Raw genomic sequence first — 20,283 nt, 5'->3', positions numbered from 1 at the left:
GCATTTGTTAACATTTAAATTAAGTTTGCTACCAGAAGCTAATTACTGACGAATTTCAAGAAATTCGGATAGTATAAAATGAGACTCTAATAACATTTTTCTAGGTATGGTAGTAGTATTTAAAAGGCATTTTCGTATTCTTATACAACATTTTTGTTTAACTAGACAATACATCTTGCGGTCGGTTATGTGAATTTTCGACTGAATAACACGAATTAAAACTTAAATATGAATACATATGTGCATACGTATTTGTCGATGTATTTGTATTTAGATACAACTATATAGTACAAGTCGACTTACAATAAAAGTTTTCCTTCTATCTACACACGATCACAAATTTTTAATCATTTAAAAAAGTTTACTATAAACTTAGATAAGCGACTTTAATGAAAAAATGAAATTACGTTACATAACAACAATTAAAGTAACTGAAGATGTAAGAGTAAGTAAGATGATGTGTTTTCCAAAAAGTATAGTAAGTATGAGAAACCTCAATACAATTTAAAAACTTCATTAAGAAAAAATTTAAACTTTTGACCCAAGTACACTATTACTACATAAATAGTAATACTACATAAATAGTATGTAAATGAAAATTCAATAGAAAATGTTGGATTTTTCATTGACGTTTGTTTTTTTTTTGTGAAGCCTTTTCGTTAAAATAATTTAGCTTCATTTACATAATATAAACATTATAGAAAAGCTATAATCCATATAACATTCAATATATAGCATTTTCAGATTAAATAACCCTTTTCCGAATTAAATTATAAACTTTTTGCGAATGGAATTAAACTTTTTTCGAATAGAATTAACCCTTTTGCGAAATGAAATAAACTTTTTGCGAATTGAATTAAACAATATGCGAATTTTTCATTTCATACGAGTACAAATTCCAAATTTTATATTAATTAAAAAAATATTTGTGAATATTGTTTGTATGAAAAATGAATTTTTCGCATTTAAAACATTTAACACGTTTTACCATCTTATGTGAAACACCCTGCATAAGTATGTATGACTTTTGTTTTATACATATACATAAAAATATTTATGTATGTATGTACATATTGTCTAAACTCAAAATAATCAAAAATCACAGTTCTTTCAACTTTATGCTGCTTTTTTTGGCTACTAATATTTCTTTAGAAAATAATCTAATTAAAATTTTCTAACGTTTTTTAAATATAGAATATAAGTAAACGCAATAAATATTTATTAATATTTTTGTATATTAACAAGTTCGTGGATCAAAAATTTCATAAACACTTAAGTTGAAATAATATAATTACTATAGCCTATATAATGTTTATACATATGGTTAAGACTTATAATAACACCCATGCACACAAAATTTTATTGGTTCAAGGTTATGCATTACATTTATTTATGTATAACTTTTTAGACACGTATACATATACTCATCCCTTCATATCAAAGTAAATTTTGTCGGAATTTTCTTTTTGAATTCATAGAAAAATTCAGTTGTCATATTGATATACGAGTACATTATGTTTAATTATTTTCTGACAAAGGTATAACACTATAAAATATTAATAAATGCTGACAAAAGTATTAATAGCTACACTGACCGAAAAAAGTATAGGCACAGCAAGAAATTTTATGCTTGAACCGAATTTCTGAAAATATAAACATTAAAAGCAAAATTTCTTCATTAATTCATTCTTTATTCAATACGTAATAACAAATTTTTCAATTCATAAGAGAAAAATCAAAAAATAATTAAATAAAAATTTTAACGCAAATTCAGTGCGAAAAAAGTATAGGCACAGCACATGTTTTATCTTAATTTATAAAAAAATATTAATAACTAATATGAAGTAGGCATTCCTTTTCATTTCAAAACTTCTTTTAGTCTGTTAGACATTGAATTGACTAGATTTTGAGCAATACTTGGTTGAATATTTGCCCATCCGTTTGCTAAAACTTCTTTTAATTGGGTCTTAGATGTAATGTGATGAGTTCGAAACCTTTTTTCTAAAACATCCCATAAATGTTCAACGGGATTGATATCTGGAGATTGGAGAGGTTTTAAGAGTACTGCAGTGTATAATATGTGCAGTGTATTTCGGGTAATTATCTTGTTGGAAATGAAAATGATTTCCAAGACCCAAATTGATTGAACTTTTCTTAAGATTTTCCTTAAGAATATTTATGTACATCATCTTATCCATTATTTCTTCAATAAACACAAGCTTCCCAACTCCAAATGCTGCCATACAACCCCATATCATTACTTCACCATTGTTTCATTGTTGCCCATAAATTTTCTTTATTCAGTTCAGTGTTACATTTTCGCCACAATTTAATTCGACCGTTCATAATATTTTTGAAAAATGAGAAAAAGAATTTTTAGCAAACATGAATTCATTTCCCTTCATGGTAGCTGTGTCAGAGTAATGCAAACTCAAGCAAAAAGAAAAAACAAAACTTAAAACTTTAAAAAGACTTGTTTAAATTGCTTGTTACGTGTGATAATTTTTTTCGTAAACTTTTGACATGTATTTTCACTACGAACGTAATTTATTGTTGCTTAATTACGAATATTCGGGAGAGAATTTTAGTTACGTATATTACAAAGAAAGGTACCACAATAGTCCAAGGTCAGTCCAGCAAAACGGGCACTTGAACCGGGCACCATTTAATAGCTTGAATATATGTACTTACATATTTATAATTTTAAAAGAAATTATAAAATTGTTATCAAAATTTTATAATGTTTTTGAGTGGGAAAAGATTTTTCTTAAACATTTCACATTTGCATATTTAATTAAGTATATTTGTGTTTCATTTTATTATCTTAAATCTGTCTACGATGTTAAAAAACAATAACACAATACAAAAAATAAATGGAAAATTTAGAAACAATAAAGAGCCAGCCTTACAGTAGCGATTAAGTTTTTTAATAATAAAAATAATAGTGATTGTATGTTAGGTGTGTGTATGTATATATATATATGAAATTATATATAAATTATTATATATATATATATATATATATATATAATATGTGTAATTATACATAAATTATTATATGTATACATAATTAGTTTGAATGGAATACTATATAGATAATTTATTAATTATTGTATTTTTCATTTTGATCGTGTATTCTATTATCATATAATTTGAAACATGCGCTCGTGGTATGATGAGATACTATTTGGAATAAAATATGAATAAAAAAGAAATATAATTATAAAATTAGTTAATGATTTTAACTTGCATATATGAAGGAATGCATATATGTAAGTAAAGTTTCGTCTAGATAACAAATTTTGTTATACTGCCATTAAACCTTAAATCTGTACATAAGTGAGAAAGAATTTCTATATTAAAATAAATAAATGTTTTGTTATCAAACCTTAAATATGTCTACATTTTAAATTTCTTACAGAAGGAAGTGAATTTTCTAATTCATTTATATTTTGTTTTGGCAAAACAAGTAATAATAAAATCAATGTAAGTATAAACATAGACAACATAATCCAAAATAATTTTAATTAGTAAACCTGTACAATTATTAAATAATGTAAATAAAGTAAAGTAAAAAAAAGTAATTAATCTGAAAATTACACGGTGTTTCTCGTTTCTAAGTGACTTTCTAACCATAAAAAATAGGAACATAATTGATATACCAAATAGAAGTAAATGTATTTTAATAATTTTATGATTCCCAGAAGTTATTGTAATGTTTTATAAGTTAACGGAATCTCAATCAACAATTAGAGCAAACAAAGCAAAGTTGGTATGCATATACCAACTTTGCGTACACAACTTTTGTATGCAAGCGATTGACCACTGCTTCAAAAACAAACTGTTTTTGATAATTTCAACTTGACATATTATTTTAAATGTTATTTCATTAAATAAAATTAACTTATACTTTTCAAAATTTTCCATTTTCAACTAAAAATCATCAGTTGTTTTTATAACGAAAACGTCAAAAAATTTTAACCGTATGGGTGGAAATTGGCCAATTATTATTTACGCGACATTTGATTTTTTCATTATCGGTTACACTACAAATGCAACAGTTTATTCTTTTGTTATATCCCCTTCCTATGATGATTATAAGCATTGACAACATATGACAAATAGTTAATATGAAAAGACAACAGTCGCATAATTAAGTACATATATTAAATACAATCATACCCGTATGAGTATATTTATTTTTTCTTCATTTCGAAAGGCAATGACTACAATAAAATGAAGAATCATTCGAAATTTTTCATTTCTATTCTTCACTAATCATAATGGTACGACGAAATAGAAAATAGAAATTTCGTATTTTTATTTAAAATCACATTTTATTTTTTGTTTTTCATATTATATATTATTATATATGTATACATATAAATATAAGCATATTTTATTCTTTACTGTATTTATTCATCTCTTCTTTTACCATAATAATCTTATCCATATGTATATAAGTACATATTAAGAAATGATAAATAAACAAAACAATATTATTAAAAACATTATTAAAGTTATATTGACCTTAATTTCTAATTTCATATTGAATAAAATTATAAAAGGAATTACGTTAAACAAAAAATCACTAAATTTGAATAGCGTAATATGCACATTAATGTTTCATACATTATAAAAAATAAATTTACATATAAGTATATAAATATATTTACTTATTTAAATTTAAATATTAAATATTAGCATTTCGAAAAAATCTGTTTTTATGTTTGAAATAATTTTTAAGCATGTTCCTCTTGTTTATTTCTATAGTACAAATTTAATAAATGCGCCGTTTCATCATTTCATTCATTCTTACTCAACTCTATGCACATATATGTACATACCTATGTACATAATTCGTAAATATTCACTATACAATTTGGTGCCATTTAGCCCATTTTATTATTATTATTTCTTTATTTAGTATAACAATAACTATTTACAATTAATACTAAGGTATTTACATTATCACATTAAATTTTCATATTTACAAAAATTGTTTTTACTATTTTATGGAAAGTATACATATTCATTATTCATTAAAGAGCAAAGTTTTCTAATATGTGTCGAATTAAGTTTCTTTTAAATATTTCAAAATTATTCTCATACTTTAAATTTGTAAATAATTCATTAAACAATTTTAAGCCCTTATACATCAACATATTTTGCGTTTTGGTTTTTGTATAAAAATTTAATCTAAAATCCAAGAAACTTCTTAAGTAATAATTTTGAGCATTTTCAACATAAATTAACCTATTAGTTAAATAACTTGGCATCATTTTATTTTTTATTTTGAATACCGTCATCAATACATTCATTTTAACCCGCTGCGACACACTCATCCATTTCAAAGTTTCCAACATAAATGTTTTGGAAGTAAATCTATTTAATTTTAATATTATTCTCATACCTCGATTTTGAAGCTTTTGCAACCTCCCCATCATTTCAGCATTGAACGTAAAAATTATTGATGAACAGAATTCAAAATGAGGTTTCAACATTACATTAAAAACTCTAATTGCGCTCATCAACGTTAAATTTTTTCTTATTTTTGAAAAAAATCCTAACTTTTTACTAATTTTTTTACAAATAAAATTTAAATGTGGTTTAAAGCATAACTTACTATCTATAACTACCCCTAAATATTTAATCTCATTAACAACTTCAATAGCTGTTGAATTAATTTTTATCTCATTATTTAATACACCGTTAATTACCATACATTTAGTTTTTTCAAAATTTAACTTAAGCTTATTAATTACAAACCAATTGTTTAATTGTTCCAAATCATCATTAATTTTATATATACATTCATCAATATTCTTACCCACCACATAAATTAATGCATCATCTGCAAATAACGCCAAATTTCCCGTTCTTATTACCTTCTCCATATCGTTTACATAGATTAAAAACAATAAAACGCCCAGAATAGTACCTTGTGGAACTCCTAAAGAAACTTCTATGGGGTCAGATATTTCTCCACCAACTTTTGTCCTTTGCTTTCTGTCTTTTAAATAAGATTGGAACCACTTTAATTCAATACCATCAATGCCATATTTTTTCAGCTTGTAAATTAAAATATCACGGTCAACTGTTTCAAACGCACGTCGTAAGTCTAAAAAAACTGCTACTACAACCTTGTTGTCGTCAATCGCAATCTTCCAGTTTGTTACTACAAGATTAATCAAAGATTCACAACTGTGGCGTTTCCTAAATCCAGACTGATGCTGAGAAATGAAATCATGTTTTTCGAAGTACTCATCCAATTGGTTAAATACAGCCTTTTCAAGAATTTTAGATAATATTGAAATCATGTTGATTGGACGGAATTCATTGCAATGTTTGGTATTCTTTACCTTCTCAATAGGCACCACCATAGATTCTTTTAAACAGTCGGGAAAAATTCCCGAACGTAGAGATTCATTTATAATTGATAGCAAATTTTCCCCAATAAAATCAAAAGAATCCCTTATCATTTTCACATCACATAAATCCATATCTTTTTTATTGTTTAATGTTTTTAGCATTAATATTAAGTCATGTAGTGCTAACTGTTTAAATTGAAATTGAGTGCTACAATTACTAATAAAATTTTGATATTGCTTAATGGGTATCGATCTGTTTATCTGGCTTACACTTTCAACAAAGAATTCATTAAATTTGTTTGCAATTTCACGATTATTTGTACATATTGCATTTCCAAAAATTACCTCTTTTATTTCACTTTGAGATTTTTTCAAAACGAGGTTCTTTATTGATTTCCACATCGATTTCTGGTCAACTGCTTTATCGATCATTCTATTGAAGTGATTTGATTTGGCTTTATCAAGTTCATTTTTATATTTATTTCTTAAAAGTTTATATTTGTACCACTCATTATGCCCACCAACTATTGTTGCTATTTTGTATTGCATTATCTTTTTATTTTTCAAAATCCCTAATTCATTTGAATACCACTCACAAACCTTATCTACTTTATTTTTGGTAATAATGAATTCGCTGATAATATTTTTTAAATTACTATTAAAAATTTGAGCCTTAATGTTGCAATCCAAGTAATAGGTTGTCATTATTTCACTAGTAACTATTTTTTGTATAAATCTGGTTCTATTATATTTTAAATATTTAATCTGCGTTTTTTTTACATTAGATTTTATATTATCTTTAATATCAATTAGTATAGTTTCATGATCACTAATCTTGGTATTTTCATTTATTTTTGCATTTATACTATATTGGTCATTTACTAACACGTAGTCTATTAGTGTTTTGGAAACTTTTGATATTCTCGTGAACTCACTTACAATTTGTTTAAATCCATTATCGGTAATAATTTCTTTAATTTTACTTTTCATATTATCATTCGATTTCCAATTAATATTAAAATCACCAGTTATGATTACTTTATAATTCATTTCGGAAAGTTCCTCGATATACGAAGTAAAATGCTGGTAAAATTCATCATTTGCACTCATATAACCTGGTGATCTGTATATCACAGCTAAATATAGTATTGTGTTGCCTTTGTAAAGTTTCAATACAAGCCACCATATTTTTAAGCCGATTGAAACCGATTTAACAACGTCAAAAGACCACTCTTTTTTGAAATAAATTAGCACTCCACCAGTGTGACGGGAAGATGTATTTACTCTAGCGATATTATAACTATTTACTTTTATCAAATCGTCTGAATCGTTATCAGATAAATGAGTTTCACTAAGACAAATAAATTCGAAGTTTTTATTTAATATGGTAGATTCCAATTCATTAAAATTATTAAAAACACCCTGTATATTAAGATAAGCACACTGAATTGTCTTTAATTGCTAATAACTTATTCTATTTTTTTCTATGTTAAGTTTTCTTTTATATATTGGGCAATCCAGACTTTTAGTGCTATGTTCTACATTAATATTTAATAAGTTAAGCTCTTTTCTTGCTCTACAACAATTTAGACATCCAATCGCGTCTTTGGTACAATTCTTTGCTATATGATTTGTTTCACCACAATTGTAGCAACAGGAACCTATATTACACTTAGAAGCTGAATGATTATATCCTAAACAATTATAACATCTCATGACATCAATTTTTTCATATACTTTGCAACGATTCCATTTTATGTTCACTTTACCGTCTTCTACAAATTTTTTGAACGCGCAACCATCAATTTCAATTATCGAATTATATACTTTTCCAGATTTATACACTTTTAAACATTTAATTGTTTTTATCTCAATATTGTTTTGTGCTTTAATTGCACATTCAATTTCATTTGGATTAAGCTCTTCACTCATACCTACTACCAAAATTTTAGGATTTTTTAAAGAAGGAATTTGTACTTCATACTTTTCTCCAAATTTGTTTTTTATTTCGGTTTGTATTTTTTCGACAGATTGTTTATTTTCGCAACTTATTGATACAGCACCATTATTTTTTAATTCATGAACACTATTTACTTTTGCAGACAACGCTGACGGATTTATTTTATTCTTTATTTCTTTTATTGTATCAGCACTCTTTTGTTTACCTTTGGGTTTTACAATAATTGGCAACTTTAATTGATCTGCATAAGAAAGGGTTTTTTTTTCTTTATTTACATTAGATAAAGCAATATCATTTTTAATATTCTTCATGCATAATTTTATTTCATTTTGGAATTCACTCAATTTTTTATTTATACTTTCTAGGCCATTTTCGCTGCACTCATCACATGAATATTTTATATTTTTATTAGTATTTAAACAGTGCTGATCAGCTGTTGTAAGTTTAGCACATTTAATATGAATTGCACCACCACATCCAAACGCACATAAAATAAAATTCTCAGAAGTTTTAATATGTTTTTTACAGTTTTTCTCAATGCAAATTACACTCATTTTTATTTTGTTCTGATTTTGCAGTATGTAAATTTCATTCCAACATAGGAAAATTATTTTCCTTTTTACTAAAATGACTATTTAAACTGCAACAAAACTCCAATATAAAATAAAAGTTTATAATATAATTGGTTAATAAAAATTTAAATCAAACAATTTAAACTATTATTCACTATATAATTTATTAAAACAAATTTTGCCTTTTATAACACGTATGATTCAACTAAGATCTCTCTCTCCAACTCATTTTATGACCATTCTAAACAAAATTGCACTTTTAAATTTATATTTCACCTTAAAAAATAATTAGATAATTTTTTATAAAATATTAAAACTTTCTTATAGTTATTTTTGCTTTCAAATTAACACAGTATTAATTTATAGATACAAGTTAATTTTTAAGCTACTGTAATTATATTATTTAAATATTATTACGATTTTAATTTTTTTGTAATTCCAAAAGACTTGTTTTTTATTCTCATTTAATTTTAAAGTTCCGAGCCGCATTTAAACCTTACTTCTTACAGTATGTTGCTAATTCTTTGAGTACCTATTATTTTTGGATGTTGTTGTTATGAATATTTCTTAAAATTTAAACACAGATTGGTAAGTATAGTTAAGTAAAAAATATTACAAAAAAGTTAAGAGAAAAATAAGTAATATAAATGAATGGTGCGTACATATTTGTAAAGGATTTCAACACTGTTTTCTTATAAAAAGAAAAATAGTAATCCATAATAATTATTCATATCTCATTTAATACCTATTACAAAAATGTTCAAACACATAACTACTTAATTCATATGAAATATTTAAATATGCCTTCATCTATCTTAAATTATATGGGAGCATATATACAAAAAAAAAATTTACGAATTATTTAATAGCACCTTGATCCACATTAGTTTCGTTACCGTTATCTGAAAATAAATCAAAATTCAAGTTGATTTTCCTCAGGTTTTTTTTTACAGAAATTCAAAGGCAAATAGATTTCTTAATACTTAATAAATAATAAAAAATCTGATGTGAACAAGAACGTAAGAGACCGCATTGTTAAAATGTTGAATAAGATTATGAAAAATTACTTTGACTAAGTATTTATTTCATAATCTATAAAAGATAGAAAGTAGACTTTATAGTAAATTTGATTTGATCCGATTTCCCTTTTATCCAGCCCAGTTGATTTATCCAGTTAATCTCATTAATGAAGTCAAATATTAAATTTAAAAAATTTCGTCAACTAGTTCCTGAAAAAGTTCTGTACCCAAGCCCTAATATTTCCGAAAATTCAACATTGATTTAATAAACAGATTTTGAGTTTGCAATTCGGATGATACACTGATCAAAAACTGATGATAAGAATAAAATTGTAAACGCGGCTCGTCAATTTCATTTCCTCAAAAATTTAGGTGACTTGTTTTATTGCCAGACTGACCTCATATATTCAAATTTCAGTATAACACGTTGATTATTTTCTTTAAAAATATCAAAAATCGCGCCGTTGTAAATATCAATTTTGAGATATCTGACATTTCCCAAAAGTCTCGTCTTCAAAGTAAACTTGAAAATAAATCTCTGCGAAAATTGGTTCAGCCGAACTTGAGACAAACATCTCTCTAAAACGCATTTACCCTTTGGAAAATTGTTGACAATGGTCGCGCACCGTTCGATGGTAATTTCATCCCATGCGCGTCTCAAAGCTCCCTTGCGTGCCTCTCCGACGTGCTCCCCAACTCCTGGTAACATTTTATGCCATCATAGAAAGTCACTTTTTCGTAACCGGTCGTCCTTCCAATCTCAGGTGTCTTCATACCAGACCTGTGTAATTCTATAATATAAATGCGCTTGTTATCGCGATTCATTTCTATGCTAACAAAAATTAAAGGCACAGTTAACAGGTACTACTTGGGGTAAAATTACACGACGAATGCAAATAATGCAACCAAACTGAAAAAAAACTAGAGTTATAACATGAAAAATTAATATTTCCAAAAGTACGGGAACTTTTCAGACACCGTGTAGTATGCAAATCACAAGAACTTGAACATAAAATTTGGAATACTTGCTCATGAAATTAAAATCAGAGCTAAATTCGCTCAGTATACAATCAACGAAGGTTTTCTTAGAAAACTTTCATAAATGTTTTTAGTTAAGGAACAGGCTAATAAATAGAAATTAAAACGAAAAAATCTGTCAAAAAATTGACATTTTAAGTTCAATAGCTTTTTACCAAAGCATGTGATGTGATTTACATACTCAATAAAATTGAGTTAAACCAATGGTTTGTATTGTAGCACTTTTCCCTTGAACAAGTGAAAATTCTGCTTTTAAATACAGTCTATGTATATCTATCACACTATTAAAATTATTTATGCAGTGTTTGAAATAAAGGAAAAATTTATATAAAGAGGGGTTAACATAATGCTCGATATTAAGGGTTAATTGTGTGAGTTAAAATAATTATATTTTTAATGTCATGGAATTTACCGCTAGCTTTTTGTGTTTATAGAAATTTGAAAAAGCTTGCGGTTTCGGAAATATAAGGTGTCAAAGATTCAACAAAGACGGACGGACAAAGTGAAACTAATAAGCACTTTTTTTCAAAAATTTTTTGGAAAAGTACTAAAAATGTTGAATTTCAATGAAAAGAAAATTTTTTTTCTTTTGTTTTGTGTTTTTTACCTCTCTTCTTTAATTTTAAAAATAGAATATAATATTATATTAGTCAACATAGTTCTTCTGAGAAGCATCTGAATGAACTTTCCGATTTCAAATTTCACATGAAATTTAAATTTTTTGGAAATTTTTCATAAGATTTTTTTTCTTACACAAATACATGTGTATATTTATATTGTATTAGTGTGAGTAAACATGTATGTACGTATGTATTTATGTACATCTGAAAAGAAAATTTTGTGTTTCTAATGGTTCAAAAGGAAAAATGTATGTATGCATAACTTCATGTCAGGGCTGTCGTTTGGTTCCGACCGGCTCCCATTTGGCTCCGATTTGAAAATTTGTGTTCCCGGCTCCTCCTTTTGCATTTTAGCTAAGATTTTATTTTTTCCTAAGTCAGACCCAAAAACAATATTGATATTTGAATTTTTTAGTTGAAAAATATAATTTCTGAATTAAACAAAAACTTTTTTTTGCAATATTTAAATATTCGTTGACAACACTTACGAAATTGTGTACATATACCTTTTTTGACTAATTTAAAAGCCGCCACCTATCTTTTTGTAGTGAAGTTAATCAATTAGTCAGTTAAAGTTTCAAATAACCAAGCTTAGAAAAATTCGTGGACGTCAGCAAATGAAATATGTCTGTATAGAATTTTTTCAATGCACGATAATATTGCAATTTTGACATTTTAATTGAAGTCGATTGAATATATTGTTGAAAACTTGAAAAATTTATTCATCGCTCCCTCAGTTTAGCTCATTGTAGTGCTGTAGCTGAAAAGGTATTTCTTCTGTAGATTTAATTAAAACTAGATTGAGAAACTCCTTTTATCTTGAAATGGTAAGCAACATTTTAAAATCAAAAGAATTATTTAAAAATATTGATGAGAAAACTAGGAAAACTTAAAGTAAGAAAATTTGAAGTACACATTTTTTCATTTGAGGTACGCATTTTCAACACCATTTTAATCTACATATAAGGAAATGAATAAGACAGTAAGCATATGATCAGAAAAAAACGTGATAAACCTTTGTATGAAATTTTTGTCAATACCTATTTTAAGATATTTTCTGACAATCATAAGTAGAACCTAAACTTTGAAAAAATGTATAAACGTAAAATATTGTTTTAAATTTACATTTTTATTGTGATATTTTTTAATTTGTTTATAATTTTTGTTTTTCGATTTTTTGCATGAGTACGATAATAAATTGTTTTGTTTTATGAAATATAGGAATTGGATCCACTTTTTTGAAAATGGCTCCCGTTTTTGTAAAATTTCTGCTCCCTATCCAAAAAGTCAAACGATAGCCCTGCTTTATGTAAGTATACATTCATAAATACTAATGTATACAATCTGTTTCATTCAAATTGTAGTTCTTCAGTGTATTTTTTTTTATTTTTCCTCGATTTCCCAATATTTTTTATATTAAATTTTCTTTGTCATATGCACGTACATACATACTAAGTATAAATTTTAATTCAACAATTTTTTTAGTTATTTAAATTTTATTTTCTTCACATTTAAAATAAAAAGTATTCATAAGAAGTATGTATATGTAACTATGTATCTACACTAATTTTGAGTTAACACACAATTTCCTCAACATGTACAAATTTCTCTGAAATACCGTTTCATCTTGAAAATCTTGCTGTTTGCTATGAATAATCATAAACGTGTTTTGTGCACGCCATAGAGACATAGACAAACGTGCTCCTTTAAATATAAGTATGAACTTAATTTCATAGTTTTTATGTATATGTGTCTATATTAATATTATACCAATAATATATGTATATATATGTACATTAAGATATACATCGCCGCTATATCCGCTTTCGTATGTTATAAAAACAGCCAACGTAAAATATTAAAAATTTCTCCAATTGAATTGGAAATACAAAGGAGCAAAAAATTTGATATATAAATAATATGTTATGTATAATAAATACACTTAAATATAACAAAAATTAGCTGAACAAATTTTATTTTACAATACGTATACCAAAGTAAAAAAACATAATAATCAGATCGTAATAATCATAATATATATACGAATATATATATATGATTATTACGATGACCATACGATATTTTGATAGGTGAAATAAAGAATAGTTTTAAAATGAAAATAGACCCAATACTTAGGTTAATTTAGTTTAACGTAATTTATTTCTTAAAAAGAAATGTTTTTTAATTGGTAAGTATTACTTATTTAACTATGCAAACTATGCAAAACTATTTCCAGTCAGTTTTTTCTATAATAAAGAATTGAATATTATTTTTGAATTCGGTACACCTTACTAAGGGTTGAATACAGAATTTTAAAATTAGATGTAATGAATTTTACTTTACTTACTTATTTACCTATGTAGAGTGAAAAAGAAATAGCAACTTCTTTAAATTGAGAAAGGAATCTCGATCATAAAAATGGAAGAAAAAGAAAAAAAAAGATAAGGAAAACAAACATTCTCTCATCAGACTCACGAGTATATTTAGTTCGCAAAGTGAATAGATAACAACATAGAGCGAAAATTATTGACTAATCCTTTGGTTTTAATATAAATGACTACTTTACTACGATATTACTTCATATCATTTCAAATTTAATTCATAAGTAAAAACCTATCACTATAAGGAACAAGTGCCTGAAGGTGTAAAACAAATTGTTCTGAGTTGATTACAACATTTAATAATACAAACTATGTAATATACTCATTTTAAAATAAGTACTTACTTAATTATTTTTTTTAAATCAAAGTACAATATGTATATATATGTTCCCTGAAACAATGAAGTAGGTACATATTTCAGAAATAATACATGAGGTATCGCATGATATAAGAACATAGTACTAGCTTTTATTGAAAAAAGAGCACGTAAAAAATAATTTTGCTACATAAAACAATGACGTATTTATTAAAATTTCGTTAATTAGTTTAATTTTTAGGTAATTCAGTTTTTCTAGTTTTTCCCAGTTCTTACATATTTATTTTAGTATCCTACATAGCCTACATACACTTACATATACGTTTATATTATATTTATATATGTATACCTATGCATATACAACAGTCACGCGAGGAAGCACTACTTGTCTAGTAATAAGAACTGTCAAATGATTCTTTCTCAGGAATTATTATTAGAAAGCAAAAAAATAAGTTGTTAACTTGCCACTTGTTCAAAAAAAAACTTTTGTTATTTTTTTATTTTCTTACGAGACTTTGCGAAACTGTATTGAATTTAAACTTTTTTTTAAGTAAAAAAAAAATAATAAGCTTTGTCTCGTAGGTGTGTTTTTTTAACAAAAATTAAAAGAATAAGTGTGTAATTTTGTGACAAGTCGTATTAATTTCAATATATAATATTGAAGTTGTCAAAAAATAACTCAGTTACTATTTAAATCAAGTTATTTTAAAACTAGCCTCGAGGCTTATTACTTATTAAAATTTAAATGAGTTATTTTTTAAGTATGTACATACTTTCTTGGGAAGGGACCTATTGTTAATTTTAACACAACATTCAGCTGAAAAGAAATTCAAAATAGTCTGTCAAATTTCTTTTGTATTTATATTATATTTATTATTTAAGAAAAAAGTGCTTCGGGACATTACTGTAACTACAGCAATCTATATTGGGGAATATAAAAATATTGAATAATTCTTTAAAACCGAATACTATACTTCCAGAATATTTTTAATAGAAAAGAATATTTTTTTTTCTTTAGTTTTTAATAACTATTAACAAATTTTTTATATTTTTTACATAAGTAAGTATGATTTATGGAATAAAAAATTATTTTCGCTTACTTATAAACAAAAATTAACACATCCAATTACCACAGCCAATACACAATTAAAAGCATCAAACTATGAACAAATAAATTTTTTTTTTTCAAAAAAATACCGCTTACAACTCATGAAACAAACTTACTATTTAATAATAAATTAACACCGCTAAAATTTAATTTTTGTCACATGTAAATCTACATAAGTAACTTTTACGAGCATATAAAACAACCAAAAAATAATGTTCTGCTCACGCCTGTATTTTCATTATGTCTAGACTCTAGAATGAAACTACTTTATGTATATGTACATGTAGTGTAACCAACGTATAAATGAATTAAATTTTAATATACATATTTATAATCACAATTTAAAATAAAAAATGTTTGCTATACTTTTAATAATTTGGACATGTTAAGCACGAACAGCATTTGACGTTAAATTTAAAAAAATTAACTAAGTATTCAATACAAAATACATGTTATTACTAAGTGAATATTTATGTATGTACATATATTTTTTATAACGAACCAAAACATAGTCCTGTTAAAAGGTATAAGTGCTTAAATCAAATTATTTTTTTTAATTTTTATATTTAAGCCATTTACTCAATTCACTTGCATATACATACGTATTTAACATAAAAAAAAAACCAATAGTACAAATAATTTATAATTACACTTTTGTGGATAAAATGAAGTATACTATAATGTATGTACAATGAAGTTGAAAAAAGTTAAGGTAATTCTTATTTTTGTATGAAATAATTCATTTCTTATTATATAAGTAGAAATAAGCTTTGAAAATATTTTAATATCGTAATAAAATTATAGTAAAAGGAGAAAATTAAACGTTGATCCTCCAAATATGCTGTCACTTTTAGAGACATTAAATTGAAGAAATAAATACAAACATAAAGTAAGACTGAATTAAAACAAAAAAATCTTGGATTTTGTTTGATATGTTCAAATCAAATATGTTCAAATCAAACGAATGTTTACAAAAAATTTTTCTTTGTGTTAGTATGTCCGGCGAGTTACATTACATACATAATATTGTAATATAAGTAAATGATAATTACCAAATAAATTAGCCGATAGGTAAGTAAGTACGTAAAATTATGAAAAAAGAAATAGAAATTTTTATTTTATTATTTTAAGTAAATTTTGTGTTATTTCAAATATAATAATATACGTATTAATATTTAGATATTTAAATTAAAGTATACCTTTTAAAACAAACAAAAACTAAAGTATAATTAATATTAAATTATACTTATATTAAATATAAGCTAAACTAAAAAGTATGTATGTACGTATTGACGTGTTCATTTATTTGAATATACATTGAAGATTGAATTTTATTCCATTGAATTGTAAGAACTTGAAAGAAGAACAGTAATACTAATATTTTGTGAATTTAATGAGTTGTTTGCGACGAACCCGTGAATTTATAACACACCAAGAATTTATTCTTTTGTTCTAATAGGTACATAATTAAAAATGTAGATTTATCCAGGTATACCTAGCTTCTACAAAGTAATTACAGTCTTCTTAAGTAAGAACTTTATATATTAAATTATGGATATTTCAGCTTAAAACAATTATCAAAATTGTTTTTTTTTTTATTGGTGTGAAAAGAAAACTTCCTTTTATTCGGAATAAAATACTTTTTATTTTTCGCTAATATATTTCGTGCGCTACATACGCACTTTATCAAAGCTGATTTTCTTCAGATGAAGTTTTCTTTTCACACCAATAAAAAAAAAAAAAATTATATTTCGGAAAAATTATCAACCATTGAAAAAAAAAAATTTTTTTGAATATCAAAATTGCTCAAATATTATAAACGTAAATATGCATGTACAGAAAAATTCAATATTAACATGCATATTCTTACAAATGTTTCACATTTATAATACATAGTAAGAACATACGTATGTTCCTACTACGTACTATGTTGGTAGAATAGCTACCTACATTTTTTTCAATTTACTCGAATTACTTTCATACATATTTGTGAATAAAAAATTAAAAAGTTAAAAAATTAAAATAATTTAAACAAAAAAATCAAACAAGTAATAGTTTTTTACATTTGATGACCGTCTCCGCCTCCGGCAAATGATGGCATTATGTTGGAAATTGTGATGAAAGATTAATAATTGTTCCTTCTTGAAAATATTATAGAAAAAGTTTTTGTATTTTTTATTTTTTTTTTTAATAGAACAAAGTATATTTTGGAGAAAATCTTATAGTATAAAAAAAGCAGAATTTACTTAAAATTTTCTTAAGAATTTCCTTTTCTTTTTAGTTTTAAATTTTTTTCTTTTGTCAGTCTCACACTTGAAAAAGTTATTCAGGGATATAATTAAAATATAAGTATTTTATATTTCACTATTTTTTAATTAAAAATAAAATTGATGTTATTAATTAGGTATTTATTTCTTTAAACAATATGTGAAATTATTTTCCAACACGTTTTTGAATTTTTTTATGGTAAAAAAATGTCCTTTTTGCAATTGTTATAAAAAAAATTTCATAGAAAATTTTTCTCAATTAATATATTAATGCAGTATTAGTATCAAAAAAGTAAAATATGCATATATATTTCTTTGTATAATTGTATTATAAAGCACTTATTTTCATTTTATTTAAAAAACTTTTTTATTTTCTTTTAGTCTGATTTGGTATTGTGTGTAAAATCCACGCCATTAATTTTCTTAAAAAAAACTTAATCGAAGTGCCGTATATCTTACAAAATATATGTTATCAGTCAACGAGATTCAACAGAGAACTAAAACAAAAAAAAGTGACAGTGGAAGAAATGGCCACACTGAAATTTAAATTAAAAAGAGCAATAAACGTATTCAGTGACGTGACAAACATAAAAGTAAATTCAAACGATTAAAATTACCTTCAAATATGATGAAAATTACACAAAAAATTTTATTATATACTCATCCATTATTTTTTAATTTTAAAATTAAATTTTCGATAGAATTTAGAATTAATTTAAAAAACCCGAACCATTGAAACAGAAAAAGGCAAAATATCCTTTGCCGATTTTGTTAATTTAATTAAATTAAATAGTAAATATTATAATTTATTATAGCTGCTGAATCAACGGAAACAAGGAAAGCAAAGAAGTCATTGAGGCATTGGCTTCCTATGTACCGAACAATTAAAACAATCAAAGAACGACAAAAAATAAAGAATGAATGAAATCAAAGAACGACAAAAAATAAAGAATGAATGAAATCAAAGAACGACAAAAAATATGTCCAAGATAAAATTCTCTTACAAAAAATTATTGGCTCGATGTTTTTGATAATATCAAAAAATTGAAAATAAAACATGTGAAAATACTCATTTATACGAAGCTATATTGAATTAAATTAAAACATATCAACATACGTGCATTTCAATAAAAAGTCAATTGAATAATAAATGCACAAAAGTAAACACTATAATATTTTCTATAAACGTTTACACTAATTTTATAGCAGCACAAAATGTTATATTTTAGTTTCATTATTAAAATATTTATAATAAAAAATAATACATAAAATAAAAATTATTTTCGTTTTTCATTAAAAATAATGAAAAATGAGAATAATTTTGATTTATTATTAAAAAATATGTTGTATTTCTTATATGTATATACATAATTGATCAGTCACCAGAAATGTCATTTAGACATTAATTGTAAATATAACAAACTAATTTTACTTGCAGTCGTCTCAATAAATATGCTTTAATAGCTCAGTGAATTTTTAATTTGTAATTTATGGACTTTTGTACTTGATTGCTTTTGCAAATTTAGTCAACTACGTAAAATTCAATGTATCTTTCAATGTATCAATATTTAAACTGTCATTTGAACTATCTCTGCTCTTTCTACTTTAGCTATTGGTCCTTTCATGAAAATAAAAATTACTCAGTTAAATTAAAAAGCAAAATAAACTTTGGGGCTAGATTTAAAATGACTCAATTAAAAAATAACTGAGTTATATTTTGAGAATTGGAAATCCCATGTAACAGAATCATGGTTTATTAATTATACTACACTGTTATATACAGTTTAAGTTAAATTTTAACTTTATTTTGATTATAATTTGAAATTTTTTATTGTTAGTTTGTTTTGTTTATTTGATGTGTTAATTTTTTTCATAAAAAATCAAAAGTCAAAATGAAAACAGAAAAGTTTGAATTTGAAAAAAACAAAAAAAAATTAAATAGCTTTTCGAAGGAGCAACTTATTTACTTTGGATTTTAATTCGGATCCAAATATTTTGAGTTCTTCCTTAAAAAACTAACCTCAAAGATTATTACTTAAAAAGAATCCAATAATCTTGGATCTGGTCTATTATATGTAGCAAAAGTGCTAAACTTTTTAAATAGTAAAGTTTACTATGATAAAGTTTACTATTTATGATGAAAAATCACCATTTTCACAATAAAAAAAAATATATTATTCTTCAAATAATTCATTTTTATGAAACAAATATTTTACTATCCCTTTAAAACAATAAGATTCAGGCGCAGGCCTCAATTTTTTTTTCAGGGTTACTCTTAAAAAAATTTATAAATAAAATTTTGAAAAAAAAGTGTCAATATCTTGACAAATTTTTTTTATTTTTCTGAAAATTTTCTATTTTTTGCTAAATATTGACAGAAATGTTAAAATGATGATGCATTGTAAATGGTGTAAAATTAACCAAATAAAATAAAATAATAATACTAATAATAAAAGGAGTCAAATTGTGATTTATTTATAATTTTGCGAATAAAATATGTGATTCTAATAGATTTCATATTTAAAATCAAAGCAAATTGCAACGAAGCATGAAGAAACATAAAATAAAAAAAAAAAACTAAAAAATAAATTAAGAATTTGAACGAGAACCAAATGTAACCAAACACATGAA

General features: G+C 24.7%; 1 protein-coding gene across 3 annotated transcripts in view; it reads right to left on the bottom strand.

The window, feature by feature from the left end:
* The window catches only part of LOC129612421 (uridine-cytidine kinase-like 1), a 44,384-nt gene that overhangs the window by 21,187 nt on the left and 2,914 nt on the right, over positions 1-20,283 (bottom strand). Inside the window, exon 1 of one of the 3 annotated variants that reach the window (XM_055526004.1) lies at positions 17,449-17,670. The exons of the other annotated variants lie outside the window; for them this stretch is intronic. Coding sequence (XP_055381979.1) covers positions 17,449-17,486 — 38 coding nt within the window. The 5' untranslated portion in view covers positions 17,487-17,670. Of the gene's footprint in view, positions 1-17,448; positions 17,671-20,283 lie in introns of those variants that run through there. 3 annotated transcript variants of the gene reach the window in all.

The sequence above is a fragment of the Condylostylus longicornis genome, unplaced genomic scaffold, assembly GCF_029603195.1.
Source record: "Condylostylus longicornis isolate FDR11 unplaced genomic scaffold, ASM2960319v2 ptg000072l, whole genome shotgun sequence".
NCBI classification, from domain to species: domain Eukaryota; kingdom Metazoa; phylum Arthropoda; class Insecta; order Diptera; family Dolichopodidae; genus Condylostylus; species Condylostylus longicornis.
Note: the sequence above shows the minus strand (reverse complement) of the source record. Positions and strands in the feature narration are given on the sequence as shown.